Here is a 17,234-nt window from a genome sequence, read left to right on the forward strand (position 1 = left end):
AGAAAGTGAATAAAATGGAAGAATTATTGGCAGTAGAATAATTGTTGACTTCAGTATGTCTGGTGTTTTTGAATATGTTTGTATTAAAACAATCATTGATGTATGGTAGGTAACTGAAAAGAGAATCAAGTGAAAAGGTATGATATTGGTAATGCGACAGGATTGGTGATGGAATTTATTCATAAAACTGAAGGGAGAAAAGATAGAAAATCGAAAAATCTAAAATTGTTTGATAAAGAAGAGTTAGACTGACTTAATGGAATTTAACGTTTGAAATTTATTTAACTTATATTCTAGGGGTTAAAGATGGTTGCCAATTTAGATTAAGATTATTTTGAATAAATGAAGTAATTCTTAGAACTGATTGATACAATAGAAAGATAAGATACATGAAGTAGACTACGTATTGGAAAGATATAAAGAGAATATGAGTCAGTTGATCAAATTGATAGCGAGGTATTGAGTAACTGAGCTATTCAATCGACTATAGCTATCTTCTCTCTGAATCTGTAATCTCGTGACTGTGACTACACACTGAACTTGATATCTAAATGCTAAAAATATATCGATTGTTTTTTCAAGCAAATATAGTCTTCTTTCAGCAATAAAATTCGCTAAAACAGATATATCCGATACAAAGATATATCTAAGATGAACGATGTTCACAATTAAACGAAAAATTCTCTTGGATGCATAACACCCAAGGATTAAGAATGATTAAATAAGCTTCGCAAATGTACTAACTTTTGAATCGTTACTTCCCTTTAAATGCGATAAAAATAGTATCATAAATCTATGTTTTTCTTTATTTATCAAAATATTTATGATAATACGATAAAGAAATCAACGTTCTCGATATAAAAATTTCCTAGTAATCCCATCTTAACTTAATCTTGCCAGACGTTAAACCTTCCTTAGTGGCAATTATTTTAAAATTACAGCAAAAGCAAATATCAAAATCATATCGTACTCTCGTAAAGTTTGCACGTAACGAAAATATCAAGAAATTTCCATTGGTAATCGCTAAAGCAAAAATTTGCATTTTGTTTTGTATCTCAAACGACGGTCAATGATTTTCTTTATAGAATAATAGTTCTGCTCTGTTTAATGCACAAACACAGAGACGATAATAGAACCCGTCTTATGCGAAACAGCATCTTGCAGCCACTTTTCATGCACTAATTACGTGTCGCCGGCTGGCGTGCTGCAGGCCATTGGTAATTCCGTTAATTAATTAACAGCGAACGGGGATGAGCCAGTCATAAAGTTCAAAGTTCGAGCTCGCAACAAAATGGGTGAGTTCGGATCTAACCAGAGGAAGATTAAAACTGATTTCTCTTCTCCTAATCTTAATTGACAAACGCACGCCAATCTTTTTAATTGACCAACATTATCTGCTTCCCTTTTCAGATTTATTATTTTGTTATACAATAGTCGTCAACTATATAAACATTCTATTTGGGGAAGCTTCTGCGTATTGATATTGTTAGAATTTAATCTTGAAGTTAAAATTAATAATCTTTGGAAGACACAATGTTTGTGTTGAAATAATATTCAATGATGTTTATTAAACAGAACTACACAGAACCAAATGTATATAAGCGAGTGATATAATTAACAACGTATACAAGAATTGTTGATTGTTCGCCAGTTACTCTCAGACTAGTTACTTAGGTAGTAACCCATGATCCTTTAAATACTTTGAACCCCACTCTCTATACAGTAACGAGTATGACCTGTGTAAGTGTCCTGTTCAAATGCCTGTGTAGGTGTCTGTGTAAGGGTTTTGTGCCTATGTGTGAAATATAGTTGTATTCCAACAGATATTTTTATTAACGTAACTGCGGGAAGATTTGTTTCTATGGATGTTTTACACGCTATTTTATATTATACACTGTTTTTGCATCTTTCGAAATCTTTCAATTTCTTACAAATCTGCATACGTGTACATCCACCATCTCTTTCCCACTTTTCTTCTTTTCTTCGTGTTGACGTGCATACTCGTCGTAGCTTGTATTTATTTACGCACTCCACGACCTAATCCCACGACACATTTCTAAGACTAAATTCCCCAGTTAATTGGTTAATAACTGTTAAGGTTATTCGATGTATGTGGAATTAAAGAAACGCGTGGGTAAATTGTAAGGTATTGTAAGTATATATATATATTGTGAATATTAAAGTACAAAGTGTGGAATACAACGTAAGCTGGTCCAGATCCGCACGCTAGCAATGTTACCCTGAGACTAAAACAACCCTGAAGCCAACGTCGCACGTGTACCGCTTATGGTCTGTCATCGACGCATTCTTTTGTCTATGCGCTATCGATGGCCTCAGCGCTTGAGAAAACCGAAGACCAAATGTAGAGTTTTCCTACAAGTGGCGATCACTTCAACAATAATAATAATAAAAAAAAATAATAATCAATTTTTAAAAATAATTTTGACAAGAATAAATCAGATTGCCGCTGAAACAAACCGAGGCCGACTGAACCGGGTACCACGAAAGGGACATTCGGCGCGTAAAGCCATCACCAGGTCGCAAGATAGCAGATCCTCCGTGAATCCGCGTGGAATTCGCGGGTTACATAAGTTTCTAAGCGTGCCACATACCATCATGTATCCTCTCACCGCGCTTATGTAAACCGTTCTTAAGCGCAACCGGTGTAAGACGCAACTGTACGTTATTATCAGGTCAGATCGTAATTTTCTGGCCACGGTTGCCCATTATTAGCCAAGGTCGCGGTCGTTTGTCAACATGTTCGTCGTAATTACTGCGGAAGACTTTAGTCCATTAACCGAGGAAGATCAATGAACTCGCTCTACCTGTGCAAACCAGTGGTTACAATTATTTTGTATTGTTAATTACAGTGGTTACTGTACCCAGTTACAACTATTGAGATGGCAACTAAGTGACTGCGGATTTTGTCAATACCACCTAATGACAAAATCCGCAATCACTTAGTTGCCAACCCAATAGATACTTGGCTATTCGATTCTTTGTTTTCCGCAGCCGGTATACAAATTCAAGCAAATCTGAGAAATTTACTTGATCATCCGCGTCCTCGAAATTATATAACGATTCGATAGGAAACGTAGTATTTGCAGGCAAAGATACGAAAGCAGGTTTAGTCAACGTATTTTTACGATCCGGTCAGCCTGTTTTCCCCATTCGAGTCATGTAATTAACTTCATCGATTAGCGATCATTCGCTTGTTCTGTGTGACGTATCAAGGATGAGGAGCATCGTACATCCTTTAAGGACGACCTCGATGTCTATGATTCTCCCGTCATCGTCGTCGTTATGTCGTCGTTCTCTCGTGGGGTGCTTTATGTAAGATACTGGTTTTCTTCGCGATTCTGATAAATTCGCACGGCCTCTATGGTTGCCACGCCATATGAATTATGCGATTATCACGCGACAGTCAGGACGAATTTTTTCTTTTTTTTTCGATTTTTTCTTCGAATTGCCTTGGAACTGATTTATGAATCGAAGTGAGTGCTGAGGTTTTAACGATAATTTATGCTTTGTTTATTTACGAAAGGAAGCTTACATTGTAAAATAAATAAAGTACAGAAAGACACCACTTCTTTTCGATTTTTTTTTTCTGAATTGCCTTGGAACTGATTTATAAATCGAAGTGGATGCTGAGATTTTAACAATAATTTATGCTTCGTTTATTTACGAAAGGAAGCTTACATTGTAAAATAAGAAGTACAGAAAGACACCATGGTTTTATAAATTTACATTTAGTAAGAGCAATATCATGTATGAAGTATTGTAAATATCGCACATATTGCATCTAAATTATTGTATATATTGTATATATCACAGGACGGATGTTATCAACGTGGTAAAACATTTATAGTACGAAAGTTACTAAAATTCACAATGTATCAATTTTAAACTTTCTTTCATCAGCCACTGTATTTTCGTATGAATTAAAATGATCGTGTTTTTTCTTGCTTTCTATGCATTAATCGATTATGTGACTTTCACGTAGTTTCTGACCTTTTAAAATTCATTTTTTTAAACGCAAGAGGATTTCGTAATTTTAGCTTGAAAGTCCATATTTTTACTTCATACGTAGCTCAGTCGTACATTGCTCACACTTGAGATACTTTTTAACTTTTAACGTAAGAAAACCACAATTAGGTCAATAATAAAAGACAACAATAATAAAAGAACTTGCAGGATTAATAATCATGCTATCTTCTTAGAATGTTCGCAGTTATATATATACTTGTATATATAGTCAGTATATAGATCAATTTTGTTAATGTTCAGAGTTTGTAACTGTCCTTTTACAATTACAAATGATTTTGCCTATCCTAACAAATTCTCTTGATAAACCAATACGAATTTTTATATCAACTTGTGATTGTAAGGTAAGATAGTAGAAACTAGAGTTTCTATATTTAAAGAGCAACTGTTTTATTGCACCAAGTTAGAAAACATTGAAGGATGAAATTAAAACTTATAATTTCCAGTCTATTTACGAGCAATTCTTTTTCCACGTTAATTACGAAGATATGAATTTTAATTTGCCTTCGTAACGAAGATCGAACAACGTGTCACGTAAACGATTATGCAAATCGACAGAAAAACAACAGTCATTCCTCCCGATATGAAGATGTTTGTCAACGATGCATCCATCGACAGCGTATTAATGGCAAAAGCTTATTTCTACGTAAAAAACAACGATCGTTTTCAAGATTACAGACAAGTTGATCAATCAAGTGGTAAAATTATGCGACGCATAATATGCATATTGATCACGCAACGATATGTGTACGATGAAAGGGAACATGGAAAATGAACATATTAAATCTCGAAACGCAGCGTGTTCCTTTGAATTTGATTTCAATTGTAAAATAGTTTGCCTTGCGAATAGAATTCCTGGCTAGTCGTGAAACATCGTACATAACTATGAATTATTGTTAGATAATTATGAATACGTGAATCAGATAATATGTTTATCGTTTACGTTCTATTTATTTTTAATGAAAAGAAATGTCGAATTTATTCAGTCGAAGACTTTTGATATGAAGTTACAAAGCATTTTCGTATTCGAAAAATTAAATAATAATTATTGCTATCAATTATTATTATTATTATCTGTTTATTGTAGTGAGTTTAAAGCCTGGCACAGTCTGTGCTACAAATGTGTACATTTAATATAATTTAAAAGATAAAATGACAGATATTTCAATTTCACGAAACTGAAGCATTGTCCTTTAAACTTAAAAAAGGGACATACGAACACTATACTTTGTAAATTATGTCAAATCGAAAATATCGTGTTTGAAACAAGATAGAAAGAGCTCGTAACTTCCTGTAGTATGTGAAACATGCAAAATAATATTTGACAAAATTATACTACAATAATATTACATATATATAATTAGAAACAATAATATAGTAATATTTGTAAGAAACTACAAATTTCAGGATATGCATTTCTCAGTACACAGTTAAAGAAGTTACAAAGTTCGTTTATAAACCGAAGAATCATCGAAATTTGTAAAAAGAATTTATAAGAAAAATATTGATAAGAATAGTTACCGCAGATGTCGATGATGCTAGAAACATTTTCGACAGCTGATTAATTTATCGCCAAGAGAGAAGGTTTCCAAGTCAACGCGCGTGAAATGAAGAAAACAATCTCCTAAGGAAGAAACGATCGATAAACCACGACGATCGCCATATGCCCCATTAATTCGTCATGTTATGTCGATCAAAAGAAGAACTTCGAGCCTGGCAATATTAATTAGACAGTAAACTAGCGTAATTATGGATTTACACGAGAAAACAAAGTTCCCTTTCTCCGTGTGAAACCGTTCGTGATCATCAGTGAAAATTACGATTCGAAAAAGAACTAAAGTCTGTTCGGAACTTAAAAATATTTCTATAAAATCTACGCACGTGTATGTAAATTCCATAAAATCCATACAATTTAAAATTCTTAAAGGTTTATATTTTGTGAAATCCAGAAAATTCCAAATTTTAGGTTTGATATCCAAAACTCTACGAAATGTCGTGCAGAAGTTTTTATTCCATGAAATCAATGCGTACGAAACAACGGCTCTTTTCGTTCGATTTAGAGTATTTTCTATTTAAGTCGAAATTCTGTGTGACTATCAAACAAATTATCAAAGAAAATATTAAGATTGCGAATAAAATGGACGCAAACAGCTAAATAGCAAAGAATAAGTTTCACTTGGTTTAACAACCATTATACCACTTATCGATCCATCCAAACCATTTGACCTTTTAAGGCTTATTAGCTTTGAAACCCTGACCTGAAGAAATCTTTGATCCAGATTCGCAAGTCTCACGAAACTTGGAAGACTATTAGGTATAATGCTGTCTACCTGCAATCAGCTTGCTATTTGCATCGACGTAATTTGACTTATAACAGTTGCAAATTACACTCCTCGAAACATATTCTTTTAGTTCTACGAATTACGAATGGTATACAGTTAGTTATACAACTTTTCTATTAAAATCTAGACTTTTTAAGTAAGAATATAAATATTTATTATATTAATATGTATTAAATATTTATCAAATTGTCATTGGATTTAATTTTATTATTTGTGAAAATTTCAGCCAACATCGGTACGATGTTTTTTTATACTTTAAATATTTTATTTATTATTTATTATGTATCAACTATTTATTTTTATTTTTATTAGATAACAATATTTTATTGATTTTAACGATAAGGAGAACTTTTATCTTATATTTCTTTTAATTAAATAAGATCACTTAAGTTATTTATTTGAAAATAAGTCAATGTTGTCGTTCTCTTCTTCCGTTTATTTTGAAAAATTAATATCGTTTCCTCGAAGAAAAATTATAATCGCAAATCCTGTTTTTCAAAGGTTTTTCGAGAGGTAAAAAAAAATACATAAATAAATACTACTATTACTATATTAATATTTTAGCAATCGCTCAGTTTAAACTTTCGATCATACAAAAACACAATGAATCTTATTTTCATGGCCTTACTTTATTACATTTATCAATTTTAATTAACAGACTGTAATAGGTATAAATCTCGATATAATGCAATACAATACAATACGATACAAATTTTAATGAATCATTAGTGTTGAAGTGATCGTCACTTCTGAGAAAACTCAACATCTGGTCTTCGGTTTCTCAACCGCCTAAGGTCTTCGAAGGCGCATAGACAAAAGAATGCGTTTAGGAAAGGCCATAAGCGGTACACGTCCGATGTTGGTTGAGGCAGTTGCCTTTAGTCTAAGGGTAACGCTGCTAGAGAGAGGATCTGGATAGGCTCACATTGTACCACATATTTTGTAATTTACTAGTCACAATATATACACTTTCAATACCTTGCAGTTTGCTCACGCATTTATTTAATTCCATCCACTGAATAATCTTAACAATTAGCTTGTTATTAAAGTTTCACTCTGTATATGAAAATATTAAAGTGAATTTTGCAAGCTTCGACAAATTATAATATCCATATTTCTATCACATTTTCACGTAACTTCGCTAATTTTTACCGCGACGATTACGAAAGTAAATGATAAAAATGATCTTCGAAATCGGTCGATGGAAATCTAATTGCGGACGCAATTCCCTCGCGACGGGAATGTCAGGGAATTATCTTTCCAGGGAACAGGGACAAGTGCTGTAATCGCAAATTAACGAGGATTAACACTCGCAAGAACCTACACCTACGTTACGTATGTATTGGAACGTACGACGTACGATTGACGTTCCACAAGTTGAAAATCATAATGAATTCTCTATAAAAAAAAATCTATGCAATTCAAAGTATACGTGATTGATGAGAAAAACTGATGAAAAGGACAATGTTCTTCAAATTTTCGATTTCAATTCATTTAATTGTGTATTTTTCTTCAAATATTTCATCGAATATAGGCAATCGAAATAACAGCAAATATTTTGATACGATTATATAATGTTTTTTCAGTAAACACAGATGCACGTGAAATAATAAAAATGTGATTTTTCATGAAATTAACTTTTTAGCTTGTTTTTTGATAGAACCCGAAGAAAAGATAGTAGTTTTATAAATAAATATATGACGTAACGTTTCAGTAGAATTATGATTAGACCACTTTATCCGATTAATCTAACGAGAAAGATTCTGTAAGTATTCTCCGAATTCATGAACGAAAGCATGTAAAAAAGAAAGAGTGTAGCAGAAATAAAGAGCTCTACGAGCGATTATTTACGAACGAGTTTATGTAATTTTGATATCCTGCTGAATATCTTGGAAACAGCGGCAAATAAAATTATGCAACACTCAGATAACGTTATCAAATAGATTGAATTAAGGTGATAGCTTTAATTAGAAAAAGATTCGTGAGATTTCGTTAATCGCACGATGCCCGATGCTAATTTCATAATAAAACTCAAATTAGCTCTCTCGTTGTCAATCGCCGGAGAAATTATTAAATAGTTTCTCGATTATTTATCATAAATTTAAGAAAATATCTCCCATGCGAATATGATACAACAGCCTAATTTCATTCGCCATTTGGCATCTACATTCTCGCAATGACATCTCAGCGCATCTTAAAATGCTATTTTTTTTTAATAATCTAATTTTGGAAATTTCAAGAATTTAAGAAACCTTAGGAATTTTATGTCAATTGAATTTTACTGCAGAATTAAATAATAAACAATTAAGTCGCTAAAAATAGATACCTGCGCATTTCACACACCATAATTTCAAATTAATCACCGGAGAAATTACTAAAAATAGTTTCTCGAATATTTATCATAAATTTAAGAAAATATCTCCCATGCGAATATGATACAACAGCCTAATTTCAATTCTCAATGAAACCTTAAAATCCTTTTTTTTTTTTTTCTAATCCAATTTTAGAAATCTCAAGAATTTAAGAAACCTTAGGAATTTTATGTCGATCGAATTTCACTGCAGAATTAAATAATATACAATTACATCGCTAGATTTACTCAGAAATAAATACCTGCGCATCTCCCACACCATAGTTTTAAATTAACCATGATTAATCGTAGTGATTCTCCACGTTTATCTGACACGTGTTGCACGCAGTAATTTTTCATTGACCACGATATATTTTACCATATATTTCTACGAACACAAAGCGTCTCAGAACAGACAGATGAATTTTTAGAGAATGAACTACGTAGAGTGACGGTGAAAACTTACATTCTCGCGACGACAATGGCGATTCGTCTGTTCGCGATTCGACAGCAACCAAGAGAGAAGGATGCCTGGCGGTGAAAGCTCTGCTAAAAGGTTGACAGTAAGCCAAATTACGAGCGACGTGCAGCCTCGTTGCTTCCAAGGGGAGAATCCTATGAATACCTGAGACTGTTGACTGACGAGACATCCTACAAGTTCTGTCTCGTTATTCTACGCTACTGTCCTTTTCTCCAGGCACACGCACTCTTATACAGGGTGTCTCAAGTAAATCAGATCACCTAAATATCTGCCTTATTTACGATTGTACGAAGAACATTCTCCGGGAAAATTGAAGCAATTTCAAGGTTATTGGCGTTTCTTTAAAGGAAACCTTATATTTTCTTATCCATCGATTGATGCGTCTTTTTTTAATTCTCTGTACAAAAGTATCAAGATACTTGTTGTGCGTGAGGACACTTTGTTCGAAAGATACTTTAATCTTAATTTTGTGAAGTTTGACGTACGAAGAGGACGTATGAAAAAGACGTATGGGAGGAAAGACGGAAGACGATAATCCTGCGTTTGTGATTGCCTTGTCTCTCGTACGCTAAATTTGGTGGAATTATAATGGAAATATCTCGCTTAAATTATCAATTCTTAATATTTTGTGTTTTTGTATAGAGAATAAAAAGAACTACTGTGATACCTTGTTTAACTTTCTTTTTGTAAAATACGAACAAGGATTTTTACAGAATAAAAATAAGCGATACTATAAAATTCCTGTCGAGGAAACATAAAATTTCAATTTCTGGATTCTATGAAAACTACAAAATTCTAGATCCCTAAAGATCTATATTCTATAAAAGCTTTATATAAAATCATATAATACAATTCAACAAAATTCTGTTTCTACAAAATTCTAGATTCTATAAAATGTCCTAGAAAAATCTCTTCTGTAAAATGAACCCAAAAATCGATTCTGGACTTATCGTGTCTCGTGGTTCTATCGATAACACATATTTTATAAAGCACAGTGATAAATTATACTACAATATAGAAAGCTATTTCTGAAGCGTAATTTCAGGACTAATGAAACATAACGTCCTAAAGTAACACTGAAAAGGCAATTTTTCTAAAACTTATTGAACCATAGGATCTCGTTACGAATGAATCTACATGTTCCATTTTAAAGCTCCGCTTGGTCCACCTTTTTCCTTCAAATTTAAGTGTATTACAATCATTATCGTCATATTACTGCGTACGTTCATTCACAAAAAGAATGAAAAACCCTATCTTGAAAGAATTAGAAATAATTCACTGGAAAAATAAAAATTCGCCAAAATATTTAACCACACAAAAATTGCATAAAATCAACTTGAACATTTAGAATTTATGTGCGTTAAATGAAAGTAAAATTCCAATTCTCTAAAGCAGCTACGTGTACAACTTTCTATTAAAATAATTGACAATTTGTAAGTAGCAATTATTTTCACGAAGAAAATAAACGAGGAAGTTTTTCCGGTTGAACAGTTAATCCTCGATAATTTTCGTTTGATTTATTAGCAATTATCGCGATAAATGTTTGACAAGGCGGTTAATTACTCGCGGTAGACGAATAATGGCACCGGAAAGAGATGTCAAATTGTCGCTGTTACGAAACGAATTATACCGTTTCCGGTATCCTCCGGCTGCGCCTCTAAACCTAATTATTTTCGCTCGGTTTCATCGAACCGAGATTCTCTCACGGCGATACTAAGTCGGAGAAAGTGAAATAACTCGGTCTTAGAGAACACATCTATGATACTCTTCTTCTCACGCATCCTATTTATCCATGGGATCAAGTTTATTCACTCTGTCGTCTATTCTTCTCTTAAAGTTCATTGTATTTCCAAAAGCACAATTTCAATAATCTATACATTTTAATATATTTGATAACCGAACACTTATAACGAATTTGTAATTCACATATTTCAATAAATTTATTATCTTCTCAAAACAACCACCCTTAAAAAAATTTCTGTTACCTTCAGATAAAAAATATTAATAATCTATACATTTTAGTATATTCGATAACGAATTTGTAATTCACAAATTTCAATGAATTTATTATCTTCTCAAAACAACCACCCTTAAAAAAATTTTTGTTACCTTCAGATAAAAAATATTAATAATCTATACATTTTAGTATATTCGATAACGAATTTGTAATTCACAGATTTCAATAAATTTATTATCTTCTCAAAACAACCACCCTTAAAAAAATTTTTGTTACCTTCAGATAAAAAATATTAATAATCTATACATTTTAGTATATTCGATAACCCTACACTTATAACGCATAATATTTATAATTATAATATAGTAATTAAAATATAATATTTATAATTCACAAATTTCAATAAATTTATTATCGTCTCAAAGCAATCGTCCTCGAAGAAACTTTTGTTACCTTCAGATAAAAAATATTCTTTCCTAAATATCAATCCTCCTAATCAATGCAAGAAACGAATTGATATTCCAACAAAGACAGACGAAAATCTGAAGATTTTCATGAGAATAGCAGTAGCAATATCAAAAAAAGCCTACCTTTCTCGTTTTGGTGGGCTGTTGCTTAGTGTTCTCGCTGAAGTTCATGTTCAGATCGATGTACAGGTAATTGTTATTGAGCAACTGCGGCGGTGGTTCCATCGGTGGCGGATTCGCCTCCTTTATGTGTCTCAAACGTCTTTCAGTCCTGTCTTGTCTGGTTCGAAGAACCAACACCACGTTACGATCCAACATTTTCAAAGATGAGGAACTTTACGTCCCAATACTTCCAATCAGTTATGAGTAATTAACTTGGTAACCAGTGGCTTGAGAAGGCCACAAAAATCTCAATATTTTTTATCGTTCGATGTGCGCAGATATTTTTACTTGGTTTCTACGTCGATGCAGTATTCTATGATCTTTAGCATTACGACATTTACGACGGTCTGTGTATATTTAAAAAGATGCTAATTAGTTTTTGTCGTATACCGATAAGCTTCGATCTCTGTAGAATTTCTCTTTAATACACGTTTTCTTGACTCTTCTTCGATAAAGTATTATTGATAACTTTGAATATCTGTTACTTTGCTTGGAACTGTGCAATATTTCGAGTGTCTCTAACTGGTTTTTACTGTGTCGATAAGCTTCGATATTGCTAGAATATTTGTTCTTTTTTAACTTCTTTTTTTTTTAAATATTATTAATAATTTGAAATATCTGTAAGTTTGATCATCGTATTTGGAGAGGCTCCAATTTTAATATACTGTCTAATTTTATTTTGTAGAGTTTCGATATTCAATTCAACTCTTTGCTAGTACACAAAATTACCTTTTCAATTGTGCAGTAAAAAGATTGCCTCTGATAGCACTTTCAATATTTTATATCTGCGACTTTGCTCGATTCTCAATTATTTTCTACTGCAATTATAAACAAGACTTATTCTCGAGGAAGCAATACAGCCTTTCAATAAAGTCTTCTTAGAAAACTTCCTGAAGACAAGCTCGGCACAAAACCTTCCTCGACTTTCATCTTCCGCAGAGCACCGATGACTATTCGAACGGCTTCATGGTTCAAGTTATTATACAACAGCGTCTACTAAACACGACAGTCCTCCAGTTTTCTCAAGCAACGCTATCAATCCACCAATGTTTGGGAAACTCACTATGTAACAGTACAAAGTTGATCATTGGATATTAGCTGATTGTTTCTGCATTCTAAACGCTAATTATTTAGTGACTGATATTAAATAACATGGACAACAAAATCTCCATAAACAACGCTTCTTTGTTCTTTAAGCTTCTGTTAAAAGTACCATACAACTTCTGAAAATACTCACAGATCGTCTTCCATTGATAAATCACCAAAATTCACAGAATGTTCACGAAAAATCTTGTAATCCGCACCAACACCGGTTCAATTCAATATCACGTTCAGACACTATTCGTTCAGTAAATTAAATTACTTGGTAATTATGTATAATTCGTCCATTTTATAAATATCAATAATATTTTCGAATAGAAAAATCTTCCAGGATTGCTTCATATTTAGCTTCGAAGGTCTACGTTCCAATTGATGATGGAACGAGCTGGATCCGATCGGAATCGAAGAAGAGGCAAAAGGAGATGCGTGGGAGAAGCGTGAATTTGTGAAACGACCGCGTGGATTGTGCGCTACTCGGAGGCAAAGTCCCAGCATTTATTGGTCCCGGGGTTAGTCTGGGAAACGTTATCGTTGGCGACACGTTATCGTCTGTTGACGATAGAAAAAAATGATGGTGCCTAGGCGTCGTCGTGCAGCCACAGTTTCTTTTCGATGCGCGGAAATACAAGACGCACAAATCGGTCGCGTGGCCACTCTTATCTTATTATTAAATCTTCTTCTGCAATGTATAGAATAGCGATATCTCTCGTAGAATATTCTCGGTTTTGGGAGGAGCAACGTATATTTATAACGCGTTTCGCGAGATCACGTTCGTCAGAGTATCATCGATGTTGAATTTTAACATCTGAGAGAATTCCGAATGTGAGGAAAGTCCTGGATTTTTGAGGCGACGAAAGCTCTAGGTCGAAGATGGCCTGAATTTTTTAAAAATTTGCAGAAATTTCTGCGATTCTTGGGGAAATTTGTAGAAAGAGCCTGTATTTCAGAAGTTCTGAACTTTTCTCGAGATCTGTAGAATGATCCGAATTGAAGGATTTTTCTGAAATTTACAGGGAATTCTAATTGTCAAAGATGGGCTGAATTTTTCTGAAATTTAGAAGAAGCGAAGAAATCCTGACGAAAGGAGGAACTCGTGAATTTAACAAGTGTTGAATTTTGGCGAAGCTTGGAGGAAATTCTGAACCAAACAAGTCCTGGATTTTTGTAACATTTGAAGATTTGTTGGAGTCATTCCATCGAATTAAATCTTGACTTTCGAGCTTTTTCAAACTTTGAAAGTGAAAGAAAGTATCGATTCGTAGACTTTAGCAAGGTTTGGAGATTGAATGGAGTTCCGATTCTTGGATTTTAGTGAAATTTCAAACATCTTCTTTGGAATTCTATGTCTTAAATTTCGATAAAATTTGGAGGAGATTAATCAGAGTCCTGCGGTAATCTTCTAATTCTAAGAATTGAAATTTGGGGGAAAAACAATAAGATTTAAAACTTCAAGTTTCCAATTGATTGAAAAGTTACTAATAAATTAATCAGAAAATAACTATCAACAAAAGGTCGGTCAAATTTTCAGTAAGACAGTGTAAAACAAAACCAAACAGCAATCATTCTAAACACTGACTAGATATAAAAAAATATTAGAAGTAAGAAGATGAAAATAAAAGTCTGGATCGCGAGTTTCAGTCTAACTCACGTAGACGAAATAACGCTGGAAGTGCCAGACTTGTCCGACGAACCTTTGAACGCTTAAAATCGCTGGTAGCTTAAAAGCTCTTTTCCCCAAGGCAAGTAGTATACAGAAACGCAGTAACTTTTTTGTTCTCATAAGCAATCGTCGTGTCTCCGTTTTTAAGGGATAAGAAAAATTCAGTGTTATAATTCCAAAAATAACGAGAACTCGGTCGAACAATTTTGCACGTTTTGACAAGATTTTATGACTTTTTATCGTTTGTGATAAATCAGGAAATTGTTAGAAAATTTTACATTTTTCTGTGTTTTAAAAATTTCACAAACGTTGGCAGAAAATTGCGTCGAGCTACGACTAAAAATACTAATCGCCGAGCGACAATTTCACAATTTACTTATTTATCAATTTACGCCAACATTTGATGTGTTATAAATTCAGCCTTGTAAAATTGTTTAATGATTTCAAAAACAGATACTCATGAAAATAAAATTCCCTTGACGTAAGCAGCTTCTGTCCTATTATTCGTTCATTTTATCTGTTTCCTGTTTTTTATCACTGTCATCGTGTACATTTTCTATGCAGTCCTCTATTTTCACTAATTCTTTACTTTTCCGAATGACTCGTCAACTTCCATTCACAATTCTTGTCTTAACCGATGTTTTATCATGAAACAATTATGAACGAATTTATTTTAATTTATATATTACTTTAATACTACACTTAATACTATTATAACTTGATACTATTACTATTAATACTATATTCGATCAAACTAAATAAATTCCATAAACCAAATTGAAGATCCAATTTTAACTTTGAAATTCAACTCTGTAGCGTTCGTTTTTTATTGCACTTTTTATTGCAACTTTGAAAGTAAACACACACAAGTGACTGAATTGCATAAAAGTGTGTAAATGAAGATATTAATTTCTATAGAAAATTATTGCTCAACCTGACACGATAAACTCCGTTGTTATTACAATTAAATTGTGGATTCGTGAAATTCTATGCATTTTTGTGTAGGATGCACCTAATATGCAAAAACACATACGAAGTACAGTACTTTTTACAATATTCAATAGATAGCATAATATTTTCTGCTCGAGATCCACTGTTTTATTCTTCTTATAAGAATCTGAAATTTTGTATAAATATTCACGATCTAATTATAATATCTCGCCCCTGAACGTGTGCCCAGTACACACGAAAATACTCGCTTTAGACGCGCCTGTAATTAAAAACCAAATTTTTCCACCTGAAAGTTCCATTTTTTCATCATTTTAAAATACGAATTTTTGCACGTGTGTATTCACCATCTAATTATAATAATTGAACCGCAAAAAGTGTACACAGTACTTGCTCTACATACGTGTGTAATGAAAAAACAAGTTTTTCCATCTGAAAATTCTATTTTCTCATCATTTTAAGATACGAATTTTTGCACGTGTATATTCTCCATTTAATTATAATACAATAATTCAACCTTAAACGTGTGCACAGTACACACCACTATACTTGCTCTGCATAGTCGTACAATTAAAAAAACAAATGTTTGTATACCGAGACATCTAATCGAACAGCATCAAGCTCGTTCTACAAACAAATCGCAAATTTCCTCATTCTCGTGACGTATATGCGTATCAGCGTGGAACATCGACACAGATCGCGATTCGTGTCAGTAAATTTCAACTCGATTGCAGAGTGCTTTTCTCATGGCAGCGCTTCGCATACGCAGTTGTTAAACCATCGCGTCGGTTCATTGCGACGAGTATCGATTGTAGCTTGATCCAAGTACCGGAAGCCGTACTCGTTGCATCGTTACCTGTGTCGTCCGTACACGAATCGGACAATTGAGTTTCAGCTCGCCGACAAATCAGCTGCACGTCGATTCCGACGCCAGCTTATCGCATGGTGAAAAACTGTTAAAGATATTCAACGAACAAGAGTCTCGATTCCCGGTGCTTTCACATGGCCTGGGTTATCGCTACATTCTTTTTCTTCTTCGTCAAATTCCTATTTTTTTAACGCAAGAAGAAGAAATAGAATTGAACGTCGTTACGATCATCGAATTTTTACGCGCCAGTCTTGCTTTTATTTTAGCAAACGGTAAAGATTGGCAATGTTTTTGCAAGGTGATCGATTAAAAGCGAAGAATCAAGCGTACGAATAGGAATCTTCTCATATTTATAGAAAAATAAAATTAAGAGAAAAATGGACGAAGGAACACGATAGAGTTAGAGATTTGTTTAATTTATTTGAAATTATAACAAATTCTCTGTTTTGAATATTCTATATATTTTTCAATATCATATGCATTTTGTACATTTGTGCATCTTGTCTTCCTTCATTCGAAAGGTTTTCTTCAAGTTAAATTCGACTGTGTATTTCTATGCTAATACCAATGCTAATTAATTACATCCAAATATATTAGATTACCTGTTGTTTAATAACACTTTCATACGACTGCAAAAATTTTTGCAAAACTCCATTCGTTTAAACTTGCAAGGAAACAAACAGTTTATACATATAACTGGAGATGATCAATTTTCCTCGATAAATATTATTTTTTGTTCGCGATTGATTGGAGCTCGCGTTCATACAAGCGAATTCAACCGGTAAAAGCTATCAATTAAAATTTCGTCTCAATAAATGCGATTCAAATAAATAGAGATACGCTGTACTACGAGA

At 33.1% G+C, this 17,234-nt stretch overlaps 1 protein-coding gene across 2 annotated transcripts in view; it reads right to left on the reverse strand.

Moving 5' to 3' along the window:
* The window catches only part of LOC132912164 (ras-related protein Rab-32), a 57,872-nt gene that overhangs the window by 23,340 nt on the left and 17,298 nt on the right, over window positions 1–17,234 (reverse strand). The window contains exon 1 of one of the 2 annotated variants that reach the window (XM_060969342.1): window positions 11,765–12,765. The exons of the other annotated variant lie outside the window; for it this stretch is intronic. Within the exon in view, the coding sequence (XP_060825325.1) occupies window positions 11,765–11,959 (195 nt within the window). The 5' untranslated portion in view covers window positions 11,960–12,765. Of the gene's footprint in view, window positions 1–11,764; window positions 12,766–17,234 lie in introns of those variants that run through there. 2 annotated transcript variants of the gene reach the window in all.

Source organism: Bombus pascuorum, chromosome 11 (genome assembly GCF_905332965.1).
Source record: "Bombus pascuorum chromosome 11, iyBomPasc1.1, whole genome shotgun sequence".
Classification (NCBI taxonomy): domain Eukaryota; kingdom Metazoa; phylum Arthropoda; class Insecta; order Hymenoptera; family Apidae; genus Bombus; species Bombus pascuorum.